The following is a 13,965-nucleotide window of genomic DNA, read 5'->3' as shown; positions in this document are numbered from 1 at the left end:
GCAGACTTCCTGTGCTAATGTCGAAGGCCTCGGCCACATGGTAGGTTGCAAGCACGGTGGGCCCCTCTCTAAGAAGAGTAAGTAACACAAAATCAGGGATATGGAGAGAAGAGTTTGGTATAAATACTTTATTAAAGAAATAGTGTTTTCTTGTTAAAATACTACATTAAAGAGAGTTTGGGTTATCAGTCTTTCCTCCCAGAATCACAGTGTAAGAGAGTCATTTCTTGACCTCTCTAGGGACTGTCAGGCCACAGAATAGGACATCGACACACAAGAGAAAAGAACTCTCCAATTTCCTGATGGCTCCCGTTTCTCAGGTGGTTTGAGAATATCACTAAGTGAACAGTTTGTGTTTACTCCAATCTCTGCCTCTGCCTGCCTTTTAAGACTAGGACCCTGCAAGCGAGGTAAGAGGCCACCCGCTGTCCCCTCAGGGTGAGAGTAAAGACTCGGTTTACAGAGGCGCTGAAGTAGGGACAGTGAGAGCTGCATAAACAGGTAGAGTTTTTATTACTTTGTAGTCAATGGTTGTGAAATGCCCTTCATTGGATACCATCAGATGAGGTAGGGAAGACATTCCAGTGGAAATTTGTTAATGGGGCAACATTTTTATTTCTGTACATTTACATACAAATTTTCCCCAAAGGTACAACAGATGTGACATCATGCAGACGTTTAGCTTTGAACGACAGTTCAGAACCCGATTTAGGCTTGTGCTATGAATGAGCACCTCCAGAGTAATCCCGGTCGACATGTACAGTAACACGGTTCTTACAGAGAAACCTCAAATGTTGGGGATGCAGGAAGGACAGAGGGAAGTATTCCCCACTAGACATAACACACTGTACTGCTTTTCCAAAACACACAATACATTAAAGTGAGGTGTCCTTTAAAAGAGTTGAAGTGTGGGCTCCCCCAGCATGTGCGTGCACCTGCGCGCCACCTAGGGGCTGGGCGATGCGATGGTCACACGGTTCATTTAATGGCACTTCAGTCATTTCTTGTTTGGCTCTAGGAAGTGGTAATGTTTGAGTGCAATTACTTCCTTTACGAGGTTTATTTTTGCTCTCTTTCTGTTCTGTGGCGAAACCAACTTACCAGCCCCTTTTCCCTAGTTGAAAGTGATTATACTCTTTTAGAAAACAAAGCATTTAAAACTGTTTCCTATTTGTCTTGGGTGCTAATATTTAGTGCATGTGGTGTTCTTGTTGACTTCTGGAAAAGAACAAAATGAAATATCCAGCCCTGTCTCAAGTGTTCACATTTGTGCATAACTTTTATTGAAAGGGGATCACAGCTCCCTGATAGGATAGCGGGATGCACGAGTGGGTGGCAGAGGAGGAGGAGAGCTGGAGCACGTACCTTGGGATGTCTCCCCGGGCAGTGGGGGGTGGGGGTGGTGGAGGTGGTGGGGAGGGCGGACTTGAATAGCAGGTGCCTGAGAAGTGTTTCCTCACTAACGACGAAGGAAACAGGACCGAGGAGTCCAAACATTACTGACAGGTGCCAGGGAGCTGGTGGCCTCAGCCCCCACCCATGCAGAGATGGATCAGGCTCCGGTGGGCCCCTGCTGCCTTGCTCACTTGGTACGGGAATTCCCAGTGCTCAGCCCACACGGAAGCTTTTCTGCTTTGGCTCCGTTTCGTAAAGGCATTCCTCAAGAGCTTCAGAAATCCCTAAGCTGAACCAGCAACAGGACAGGAGCTCAGCCCGACCCTGAGGCTGCTGGGAGAGAAGAGCTGTGGGACCTCTTTGCTGAGACCTCACTGATTGTTGGCAAGACAGCCTCCTTCACATCTGCCAGACTTTGGTCCCAAGAGCCCAGTCCTCACGCTAGCTTCTCTTCTAGTGGATGATGAGTTAGTCCCGATCGCTGAAGCAACAGTGCTGTCTCTGCTGGACTAGTTTTTGTAGTTGTCACGTCAGATGGAGCTCAGAGACCAAGCAACAGGACTTTGTGCTGTGCCTCGCCTCTGCCTTCCTGGATAGAGATTACTGGCAGCACATGACAGCTTCAGTACATTTCTTACAGAAGGTCTACGTGACCAGCGAGAGAACACGCTCGAGTCCTGCAGGACAGCAAGGGGGCTGTCCCAGCACTGCAAGGTGTCCCGGGGCTGGGGTGAGGGATGCAGACATGTACCCGGCCAGGAGCAGCCCCAGGGACCTCACTGGCTCCTTCCCGCCTCCCCAGCTGCCCTGTGGCCTGACTGCTGCACACGTTGTGTCCTGGACTTAATGGGTCTTGCTGCCAGGTGGCTTTGTAGCAAGTACTCTAAAAAAGGCAAAAGGTATGTCACAAGTTTGGCACGTGAAGGCTGCACAGATGTAAAGAAAGTTCTTTTTAAATTAAGGTGAATGCAGACTAACATTGAAACATGGAACAAAAGTGACTTAACCGACATGAAGGAAGGCCTGGGTGAGCTGGGCTCAGAGCAGGTAGAAATGGGGAGAGACTGCTAGGCGCCCTTCGTTCCCAGGAGGCCCTCCTTCCCAGGTGGCTTCCTTCCCAGGTGGCCTTCCTTCCCAGGCGGCCTCCTTCCCAGGCAGCCTTCTTCCCAGGCGGCCTCCATCCAGGTGGCCTTCCTTCCCAGATGGCCTCCTTCCCAGGCAGCCTCCTTCCCAGATGGCTTTCCTTCCCAGGCAGCCTGCTTCCCAGGTGGCCTCCTTTGCAGGCAGGCTGGACACCCCAGGCACTAGTGATGAGTCAGACACAGTGCAGTTGACTCCCTGGAATCACGCATGCCTGCAAGTCTGCTCACCTCCCCAGCAATGTTTTTATCACATCTGAGGGCTCCTACTGGGGTCTAGCAGTATTGGAGGAGAGAGGTGGGTGGACTGAGAATAGGCCAGGTGGAAAGCTGGATAGGGAGAAGGGGAAGTTATAGCAATCTCTTTTCTGGCCCTTTTGAGTTCTAGCAGCTGTCAGCTGGAAGTCACCTAGTTGCTTCACAGACTCGAGGCCACAAGTTCCCTGGAAGAACACAGCTCACAGCAAAGACATATGTCACAGAGTGCAGAGGTGGACAATTCTAGAAAGAACCCAGGCTGTCCAAAAAATCGGGTGCCTGTGTTGCTACAAGGCAGTGCCTGCCTGTGCCAGTGTTGTTTCCTAGTGGCCCCCTGGGTGTCCTTGAGGAGGCCCTCCAAGGTTCCTCTGAAGTACCCCCAGACAGGCGGAGAAAGCCTGACCTGGAAAGGCAGGAAGAAGCCTTCACTGTCTGGGACAAAAATGAGGAACACAACGAAAACCCTTGGCTATCGGGGATGGGTGTTGAACTTTGGTGAGTTATTGCTTTCTCTCCACTGGTCTTGATGCTTTAAAGAGGCTGGAGGTCAGGTGGACTCACCTGTGAGATTCCCACTCCTTGCCCTAAGCCCCCCTCTGTGCTGACGGAAGTGACAGGAAGCAGGAAGCAGGCAAAGGCAGGCTGGAGGGGGCAGCGGCTCCCACAGGCTTCGCAGTCTCTCAGCGTGAGGTCAGTGAGAGCTGACAGTCGTCCGGGCTGGTGATCTCTACGCGGTGGTGTGTGCTCGAGATGTGGGTGACGGGCTGTGTCTGGGAGAGCACCCCTCGCTCCTGTGGGTTTGCCTCAGGTGTCTGTTTCAGTTATGTCCCTAGTGGTTTTCAGTTCAGAGAGTAGCCTGTTTTCAAGTTGCGCTGGCCAAGAAGCTGAGTGTGAATGGGGCGCTTTCCTGCTGGAGCCAAACCCGGGAAGGATTCCTGATCATGTTAACACGTCTCACGTCTCCACACTGTTGCTCGTTGTGAGCTTGGCCAGGCAAGCCTGCGTCAGCGAACTGTGGCCGTAGTACCACTCATTGTTTAGGATTTCTGGTGATATGTCCAAACTTTTCCCCAGACACCTTCCAGCGTCAAGTACGAAAGGATGATCCTGAAGGAAGACTAAGCTGGTTTTAATGACATCTGGGAGCTGCTTTCCCCCAACACATGGAACAGAAGCTCTTACCTCACAAACACACACACACAAAAACCCTTTAAAAACCATACACAGACTCTCTAGCAAAAACCTAATCATTTACATTTCACTCTGTCTACAATGTGGTCATGGAGATGCTCCACGACCAGTCAGTCTGCACACAGGCAGGCGGCCTTGGGGGGAGCGGGCCCAGAGGGAGCGACCCCTGGCTCCTCTGTGGGGTGCTGGGCAACGATGGCGTGTAACCTCCAGGACCGCTGCGCTGGTTGCCTACAGCGTCCTCCTTGGTGGCCGTGTCCCTCTTCCGAAGGAGGTGGTTCCGTTTTGAGATCAGAGGAAAAGGGAATAAAGTGCTTCTTGTAAAAATGACCAAAATAAATACAAACATTTCATGGCAGAAAAGAAAGTCCAAAGGGTTATTTCCAAAGAGTCTGCTTCTTCAAACATGGTCCTTAGAGTCTTGGAAAGACAGAGTTTCCCCACACCAGTTGACAGTCTTACCATCTGTGGCATCAGCAGCAGAATTGGGTTTCCCTGCCCCCAGCCACGTGTTCGGTCCTTGGTCTGTAAACCTGTGCCCAAACAGCCCCAAACCCTTGGAGCCCACAGCGCCCCCCTTCAGGGAAGGCCATGCTGAGAGCTACATGGACTTCATGCCGTTGGCCGTGGCATTCTCCGGCAGCCCATCCCCCGCGGTGGCCGCGTCGTGGAGGCCAGAGTAGTCCTTGAGCTCGGCGTTGGTGAGCAGGAGGGGCTGCTCCCCCTTCTTGTGCGGCAGGAGCGGCTGCCGTGTGTAGTGCTCCCCATTGGAGATGTTCTCGGGCAGGCTCTGGTTCCTGCTCTCAGGCAGCAGGAGGATGCAGATGATGCAGATGAGCGTGCAGCAGGCAAAAATGATGTGGTGCAGGAAGTAGCCTTTCTGGTTGTGCAGATCGATGATGGGCGCCGTCAGCATGCCGAAGCCCGCACTGGCCAGCACCAGCCCCAGCCCGCCGCACCTGCAGGAGGACACGAGCACACATGGGCAGTGTCCCCAGTCACCCGTCCCCCCGGACGGCCCCCGCCCCGGGGGGGGGGGGGGGGCCGGCCGGGGACACGCTTGGGCAGGATCACGGAGCAAGTTCATGGCACCACCCCAGTGTATCCCACATGATGGACATCCCAAACCACCTTCGCCATGTGCTCGCTTCGGCAGCACATATACCAAACCACCTTCGCCTTGGCCGGCTTTGTACCACCTCTAGAGAATACTTTTTCTCACCAGCGCAAGTTGTTTTACTTTATTTTGAAAGGCAATTTCACAACGCTACTGTAAATGGAAAACCAGTACCACTTGCCATAAATGATATGCAATGAAAAACAAAGTATTATTAAATTATGCTCTTTCCCAAGGTTTGCTCTTCATTTAGAAACTGGGGAGTAGGGGTGGGGGTGGATTAACAGAGTTTAAAGAGAGTAATATAGACATACCAGCACTAACAGATTTTCTCTGGCCATAACTAGACAGACTGGGAGATACTTTGAAGGACAATAATTTTTCTCACCGTGAGTCATCATTTATTGTTGCACACCATACCATCATTCCCAGATTGGGGAGCTATTATACCAGGAACTTACACTGTGATTGAGAGAAATTCACAGCAGCACTGAGCTCAGAAAGTTCTAAATGTAAGCCTAGAGCGAGTGCCATTTATCTCTGTTCCTCTGCCATTTGAGGGAACCTACCAAAAGTTCTAGAGAGATTAGTAGATATGCAACATTAAAATCCGTCAAAGCTCCATCTCTCCTTTGACATAAAAGCATATTTTGGGGGATAAGGTATCATGTGGCCACTAAGAAAGCAGTGCAGGGCTGGGCTGCAGTAAAGGGGACCATGACATTCAGGTGACAGGAAGTTGTGGCCCCACTGGGCCCTGCAATAAACAGGCAAGGGAGGGCTGTCTGGTCTCTGCACTGGAGCTACAATGAAGGGGCCTGATGGATGCAGTCTTGTCTCAAGAAAGGGGTCGTCTCAGAGAGCAGACCCAGACCAGTGGGCAGAGGGTACAGGGATGTGGATTTCAGTTGTTTTAAGGAAGAACTTTCACTGGAGTTGCTTAAGAGCTTATGCACCACCCTTTAGTAAAGTGACCTTTATTCTTGGATGTGCTTGGGCAGAAGGCCCCTGCAGCAGGCTCTCGGAGGAGCCTCTGATTCTCTTGGTTGGCACTATAGGTGGCTCTAACTCACAAAAGTACTGACCTACAAGGGGATGAGACACAAAACCAATGTGCAAAAGTCAACATGCTAGCAACAAAGAAGCTGAAAATGAAATTAAGAAAATTCCAGTTATAGCAACATCAAAAGAATAAATACTTAGAAATAAAAACAAAAAAATTGCAATACTTGTATACCGAAATCTATAAATCATTGCTGAGAAAAGATTAAAAATATATAATAAATGAAGAGACATTCCATGTTCATGGTTTGGAGGACTCAATACTGTCAAGATGGCAATTCCATCTTAGAAGGAATGTATAGATGCAACACAACCCCTATCAACTTCCCAGATGACTATTTTTTTTTTCCAGAAAAAGATAATCTGATCCCAAGATTTATATGGACCCAGAAGAACCAAAATGATTTTGAAACGTAACAAAATTCAAGGGCTTACCTTCCCAATTTTAGGACTTAGGATAAAGTTCTAGTAATAAAGGCAGTGTGGTATTATACTGGTGTGTCGATAGATCAATGGAACAACTGAGTTCAGAAGAAAAAACTCTTACATTTACAGTTAACTGATTTTTGACAGAGGCAAATTCAATGGAGAAAGGAGAGTCTTTTCAACAATGGTTCTGGGACAACTGGAAATCCACATGCAAAAGAACAAAGTTGGGTGTTTATGTAATATCACGCATAAAAGTTAACAAAGAATGGATTTGAGGACTCGAGTAGAAGCGCTAACCCTAGAACACTTTTTTTTAATGTTTATTTTTGAGACAGAGATAGACAGTATGAGCAGGGGAGGGTCAGAGAGAGAGGGAGACACAGAATTGGAAGCAGAATCCAGGCTCTGAGCTGTCAGCACAGAGCCTGATGCAGGGCTCGAACCCACAAACTGAGATCACGACCTGAGCTGAGGTCGGACGCTTAACCGACTGAGCCACCCAGGTGCCCCAACCCTACAACAATTTTAAGAAGAAAATATAAGGGAAGCTTGTTGTGATCTTAGATGCGGCAAAGATTACATGTGAAATCAGAAGCAGGATCTAGAAGAGAAAATGATCAATAGGACTTAATCACAATAAAAACTTCTGCCCTTCAAGAGACACTCTCAAGAAAATGAAAATGGAAGCCACGGCCTGGGAGAACACGGTTACTGAGCATGTCTGATAAAGGACTTGTATCCAGAATATATAAAGTACCGTTAGTGTGAAGACACCCAATGCAATAAATGAGGCACAGATCTGAACAGATATTTCTCCAGAGAAACTGTACAAACTATAAAACACCTGGAGCACATAAGCAGGTGTATGGTATCCCTGGCCATTAGAGACATGGATATCCCCACCCCAATGAGACACCGCCTCACCGACACGCACTAGGACGGCAGGAATCTCAAAGGCAGAGAGTAACCTGTGTTGGCAAGGCTGAGGAGAAGATGAGACCCACAAACCCTACTGCGAGGAAGGAGGGTGGCGGCTGTGGAAAAGTTTGGCAGTTGGTGAAAAAATTAAATATAAACTTTTGTATGACCCAGCAATTCCACTCTTATGAGACATGAAAACATAGACCACCCAAAAACCTAGAAGCGAAGGTTCGCTGCGGCATTATTCATCATAGCCAAAAACCAGAAAGAATCCCGATGTCCGTCCACAGGTGACTGGATAAACAAAAAAAGGCACGCCATGCACAACGGAACAGTATTCAGCAGGAAGAAAGGGGGTGAGGTGCAACAGGTGCTCATGGGTGAGTTTCAAAAATATACTGATTGTATGATTCATTTATATGAAAAACCGTCCATTTATGAAATACCAGAAAAGGCAAGGGGGGTGCAAATCTGCAAGACAGAAAGATGAGTGATTGTCTGGGGCTGGGAGTGGGGACAGAGACGGACTGCAAAGGGCCAGGAGACAACTTTTGGAGGTGATGGAAATGTTCTACAACTGGGTTTATGGTGGCAACTGCACTAAGATCATTGAATTGTAGATTTAAAATGGACAGATTATATGGTATGTAAATTATACCTCAATAAAGCTGTTAAAAACACCCCAAATTATTCCAGCTGTGGGGACTGGGTCCTCCTGCAGACACAAACCCCCAAAGCTTCCAGTGGCTGCCCCTCTCTGTCACCCCTGCTCAGGCTTGGGTGGCTGAGCAGCCGGTTCCTTCTCCCTGGAGCCTTTGCTGTCAACAGTGAGTGGGGCGAGCTCCTGCTGTCCTGCTGGCCAGTCTTGGATGCGCAGGAGTGACAGGAACAAGGGGGACTCTGACAGGGAGGGCAGGTGCCTTGGGGCTCTCCAGGTTGACAGTTGTACCTAAGTGCCACCTTAAAGCAGACATATCAGAACTCTACGGCCAAGACAGGAAGGAGCACAGAAAAGAAACACTTTTTGGGGCACCTGGGTGGCTCAGTTGGTTAAGCATCTGACTTTGGCTCAGGTCATGATCTCAGGGTTCATGGTTTCCAGCCCCGCGATGGGCTATCTGCTGTCAGCACTGAGCCCGCTTCAGATTCTGTGTCCCCCTCTCCTCTCTCTGCCCCTTCCCTGCTTGTACTCTGTCTCTCTCTTTCTCAAAAATAAATAAACGTTAAAAAATTTTTTTAAAAAGAGAAAAGAAACGTAAAGAAACACGTTAACAAAGAATGGAACAGAAGAATGACAATCCTGTGCTTGGGTGGGACAGTGGGTGAGTCTCCCTTCCCCATTTTCTCATGTTTCATAACAAGAGAAGACACTTCTCCCTTCCTTTCTCTCAGCCCCAAATGAGCAGCGGTCTTGTACCTTCACACGCGGGAGGGGTTTCCTCATGTCCCTTGTGCTGAGGCCAAGGTGGGGGTGGGGTGACACCCCTTGCCGGCTCACCAAGCACATGGCCCCCAGGACAGAGCCAGAGCCTGGGAGTCTGTTCCCTTTCCCAGCCTCTTCTGTCCAACCCATGGCCAAGCCCCATGGCCAAGTTCAGCCTGTCTGGGTCACACCCCCCTAACTGGCATATCTTGTGTCCTCCTCCTATTCCCTCAGGTTCTTTCCTCACTGCTGACAAGTGCCTTTTCTAGAATACGCTCACTGGCCTCTGGCCGACCCCTGGACCTGCACCCCAATCCCTGAACTCCTTGGCTCCCCCGACCCCACTCCCTCTGTGAGGCTCTCGCCTCTGCTCTGCTCAGTTCTGCTGGTTCCCCAGCTGGAAATGGTCTCCCCATCCGTTGCTCTGGAAGGAGACAAGTCTCGTCCCCTGCGGTCTCTGGGCCTGGCACAGAGAGGCTCACTGGGGTTTGTTCAGGTAGAGGTTGTGAAAACGGGCAGCCGCCTGGCCCACACGCACAGGCCAGGCCAGAGCAGCTGCCGAACAGACCTTTCTTGCTCCCCAGGCTGGAGATGCACTGATTTAAGAGCACAGGTTGGGAGCCGGTGGGCCCGGGTAAGAATTCTGGCTCTGTCATGAGCAGCCTCACCTCTGTGAGCCTCAGGGAGGATCTGAAACGGGGACAAGAAGTCATGCATCGGCAAAGCCGGGGCACTGTGTCCCTACTGCTGGGACAGGACGTGCTGAGTACACGTTGGCTGTTTTGATTCCCAGCTGTCTAAGCTCCTTCTCCCTTCTCCTCACAAAGCAGAAATACTGGTATCTTTCTAACTTCTTGCTGCGTTAATATTCAACAAGTGACACAGAGCAGGAAGTGAAGGGAAGAGCGGGAGATCGGTGGGTTGGTCTCGGGTGGTGGTGTCTGTCCCGCAAGTGCGGGGGAGAAGCCTGACGGCAGGGGCCCAGCTGGGGCTGAGCAAGTTCAAGAACTGATGGGATGAAGACATCATGAGCCCTTCTCGTGGGTCCACCGGAGCCTCCAGGGATGAGAGACCCACAGGTGGCAGAGGATGCCGGTGCCACTTTGGTCCTTCCTCTTCCTTCTCCCCCTGGCCTCCCACCCACACCCTGCAAAGGATGCCTCTTGAAGCTGCCTCAAACCCACCCACCTTCTTCCTCCCAGGGACCCCTGCCCAGGCTCCCTGCTCCTTCAGAATGAACACTCGCTCCCTGCTGCCTCTCCTTCGGATACACACATCCCTCCTCCCAGGCCACCGTCTCTCTGCAAATCACAGTCCCGGCAGTTTCCAGAGCACAGAATGACCAAGCCGAAAAAGTGCTCTGGCCCAGCTGCCCCGTCCTCCCTCCCCTCGGTGCACCTTACAGAGCCCAAAGACTCCTTTGTGTTTGTGTCTGTGTCTCTAACAGACATTAGTGGTTTTCAGGGGCAGGAACCAGGTGAACTCAGTTTGGTATCCCTCTGCATGCCAGTCAGATTTCTAAAGTGGCTCCAATGATTCGCACTTCCCAAGCATTCATACCCTTGTACCTTGAGTGTGAGCTGGACCCAGTAACTTTTCACCAGTAAAATATGGCAAAGGTAATGAGATGTTCCTTCTGTGATTAGGTTATGAAAGACTTACTTCTAGTAGATTCTCTTGCTGGCTTTGATGAAACAAGCTATTATGCTGCTACACTCCAGGCAGCAAGGCTAAGGTGACCTCCAGCCAGCAGAGAACTGAGGCTCTTGGTCCAATAGCCAGAGAGGAACTGAATCCTGCTGTTATGGTCTGAATGTCTATACCCCCCAATTCCTAACCCCCATTGTGATGGTATTAGGAGGGGGCCTTTGGGAGCTGATTAGGTCATGAGGGTGGGGCACTCATGAATGGTATTAGTGCCTTAGAAAAGGGGCCCCAGAGAGCTCCCTCACCTCTCTCCCATGTGAGGACACAGGGGAAGATGGCCATCAATGAACCAGGAATCAGACTAAACACCAAATCTGCTGACACCTTGATCTTGGACTTCCAGCCTCTAAAACTGTGAGAAATAAATTACTGTTGTTTATAAGCCACTCAGTCTGTGGTATTCTGTTCTAGCAGACCCAACAGACTAAGAGATCTACCCATTACTGAATGAGCTTGAAGACTGATCCTACCCTGGTCCACTGCAGCCTGTGGGAGATCCTGAAGCAGAGGATACAGCTAGGCCTTGCTGACTCCTGCCCACAGAAACTGTGAGACAGCAAGCCTGTGCTGTTTTAAGCCACTAAGTTCTGAGGGGTAATTTGTTACACAGCAATAGATAACTAATACACTCAGTGAGTGATGGAATTTCCTAGCCTTAGCTATGGAAGAAAATAGACAGCCAGCTCTCACCAGGCTGTGATGTGTCACCAGTTAGAAACTCTTCCACCACCAGAGGCACCTGGGTGGCTCTGTTGGCTAAGCATCCGACTTCGGCTCAGGTCATGATCTCACGGTTTGTGGGTTTGTGAGTTTGAACCCCACATCTGGCTCTCTGTTTTCAGCACAGAGCCTGCTTTGGATCCTCTGTATCCCCTCTCTTTGTCCCTCCCCTGGTTTCTCTTTCTCTCCATTTCTCAAAAATAAACAGACATTTAAAAAAAAAAAAAAAAAAAAAAGAAAGCCTTTCACCAAGGGAGAGAGACCAGATGTACTGTAGGAATAGTCACACCATTGTGCTACTGGGCCAACAAGGGGACACAAATAAGGAATAGCAATATTTTGGAGAGGGAGGATCTCCCAGATATCAACCTCCTTCCCAGGCAGAGTCCCAGACCACTTTTTAAAGACACTCTGTACCTTTTTGTTAGTATTTCCTCATATGCCCACCATCTTCATTTAGTCTATGAGCTTGTCAAGGGCAAGGATTATTTTCTAGAATACCAAGTGGCACGTATTATTTATGCCTAGTAAATATTGGATGCTTGTGGACTATACTGGCTTCCTAGGTAGGAAGGTCAGATCACCCAAATGAATGGGGTAGGTTAAATATAGACAGCCATTATGAAGGGTGATATGAGTAAAACCATCTGTAAGATGGATAATATGAACACCCAAAATAGCCACTCAGTCTTTTTGATAATTCTGGCCACTCTGGAAGCCACAGGATGCTGCAAGGGACATACTGGATGCTGGGGGTAATGGGTGTGTTTCCTTGGGGCTGTTAATACCAGTGAGACATCATTTTCTCTGAAACCTTCTGGGTTTCTGCCTGACCTTCTTGTCATTAAGTGTGGACGGCACTGACTAGCAGTGAGAGAGACTTAACTTGCTTAGTGCAAATGAAGTCCACACATGAGTTAATATACAGGAGGGTAGAGGACACAGGCCCACAAGGAAGGGGGTTCACAGATTCACCGTTAGAGAAGTTGGCATGGCATGAAAGTCTTACTTCATAATATAAAAATATGTAATATTAATGTTAATAAATCCTGCCATATATATTTGATTTATGGTAGGATTAGCTCATTTAAGAAAAGTATCTACATATGTGTGTGTATATAAGGTGCAGTCCATGTGCATATATAATATGCAGTATATCTTTATATATTTTCTCCATGAAAGCAATTTGCTATTTGGTTTTCTATCAAGCATACTTTGAAATTACACAGGAAGGTGAGGGACGCTTTTGGAAGAATTTGGTATACCATTTTTGGCTTGGTGTTGTTTTTCTGAAATCTCAGTTTAGAGAATGGGGTCATTATTAACATTACGTTAATTTTCCTCTTCTAAATGCTGACTCTGTGCATTTTTTGCTTTTCTTTAGATTGGCACTAGAGGGCAGCATATGCCCATGTTTAAATATCACAGCAGGCGGCCACCTCAATTTACAGTTAAAAGAGAACCAGGGGGCAAATTTTGCCTCCCCATGCTTTAGAAGCAGAAAAATTTTAATATCCACTGGCTTTTATGTTACTAGTACTAGTATCTAAATTAAAGATATAAAGACTAATACACAGGCCGACTGTTAGAAGTAGCAAGCTTAAATTAAGAATTCTAGAATCTTGAAATTATGCTTTTAAACACTGGAATCCCAGCATCTTGCATTTAAACAGAACAAACCTCCCAGTTTTCACTTCCTCTTTTATATTACTTAGTTTGTCTTTACTCTATTTCTGTAAGTCAAGGATAAACAAAAATTTGTGCCAATTCTTACAGAAATAAATATAACTGCCAACAACATTCAGGTAGGAATAATTAATAATATCAACTGTCATCTGCTGAGGCTGGATCCTTTCTATATATCCTTTTTCCCCTCAGCATCCCCGCCAAATAATAAGGCAGTCATAACGAGTTTCATGTTAGGGCAAAAGAGATGAATGAAGGCTGGCAGAGGGACTTGCCTAAGGCCACCCAGAAAAGCAGCCCTTGGGATCACACACAGCTCCATGTCACTCCTTCCTCGTGCTGGAGATGCGAGTCTGAGGCTCTAGGCCACATCCTCTGCACTTTGGTTGTTCTCACCCTGCTCTTGAACTAGCCAGTGTGCCTTGGCTCCTTGGTCCTCAGCATTTGTAATATATGTATGTATGTAGATTATGTAAGACACAAGTCTTTAGAAAGGTTAAACAGACTCCAGATGTCACATTACACATAGGCCATCTCTGTCCTTGAGGCACTTTAGAGAGGAGGACATCAGGGCCCAGGTTCTTAGTCCTGATGTGGGCGTAGGGAGGAGTTACTCAGAAGGAAGTTCTCTGAGAAGGCAAGTTCCAAGAAAGAAGTTTCTAGAAGAAAGGGGTCAGACAGCCTGGAGGGGAGGAAAGCAGGAGAAGACACCAGGAAGGATTAGGTAAGCTCAGACAGAACAGAGAATTAACAGCCAAGGCCCAGGGGCTCTGAGGAATCTGTGTGGAATTGTTGGAAAATGAAATGGGCCTGTTATCACCAGTGCCTGCCTCCTCTATTAACTGATCCCTTTTGTGAGGGGTGAGCAAGACAGCAAAGGCCTCAGGGGCTCCCACCTGCAGCTTCCAGGTGGACAC

At 48.6% G+C, this 13,965-nt stretch overlaps 1 protein-coding gene across 1 annotated transcript in view; it reads right to left on the bottom strand.

The window, feature by feature from the left end:
* Positions 1–490: 490 nt before the first annotated feature.
* The window catches only part of SLC22A23 (solute carrier family 22 member 23), a 182,997-nt gene continuing 169,522 nt past the window's right edge, over positions 491–13,965 (bottom strand). The window contains exon 13 of the mRNA XM_040460628.1: positions 491–4,942. Within this exon, the coding sequence (XP_040316562.1) occupies positions 4,585–4,942 (358 nt within the window). The 3' untranslated portion in view covers positions 491–4,584. The remainder of the gene's footprint in view (positions 4,943–13,965) is intronic.

This window comes from Herpailurus yagouaroundi, unplaced genomic scaffold (genome assembly GCF_014898765.1).
Source record: "Herpailurus yagouaroundi ecotype Mexico unplaced genomic scaffold, PumYag 250, whole genome shotgun sequence".
In the NCBI taxonomy this organism is placed as follows: Eukaryota; Metazoa; Chordata; class Mammalia; order Carnivora; family Felidae; genus Herpailurus; species Herpailurus yagouaroundi.
Note: the sequence above shows the minus strand (reverse complement) of the source record. Positions and strands in the feature narration are given on the sequence as shown.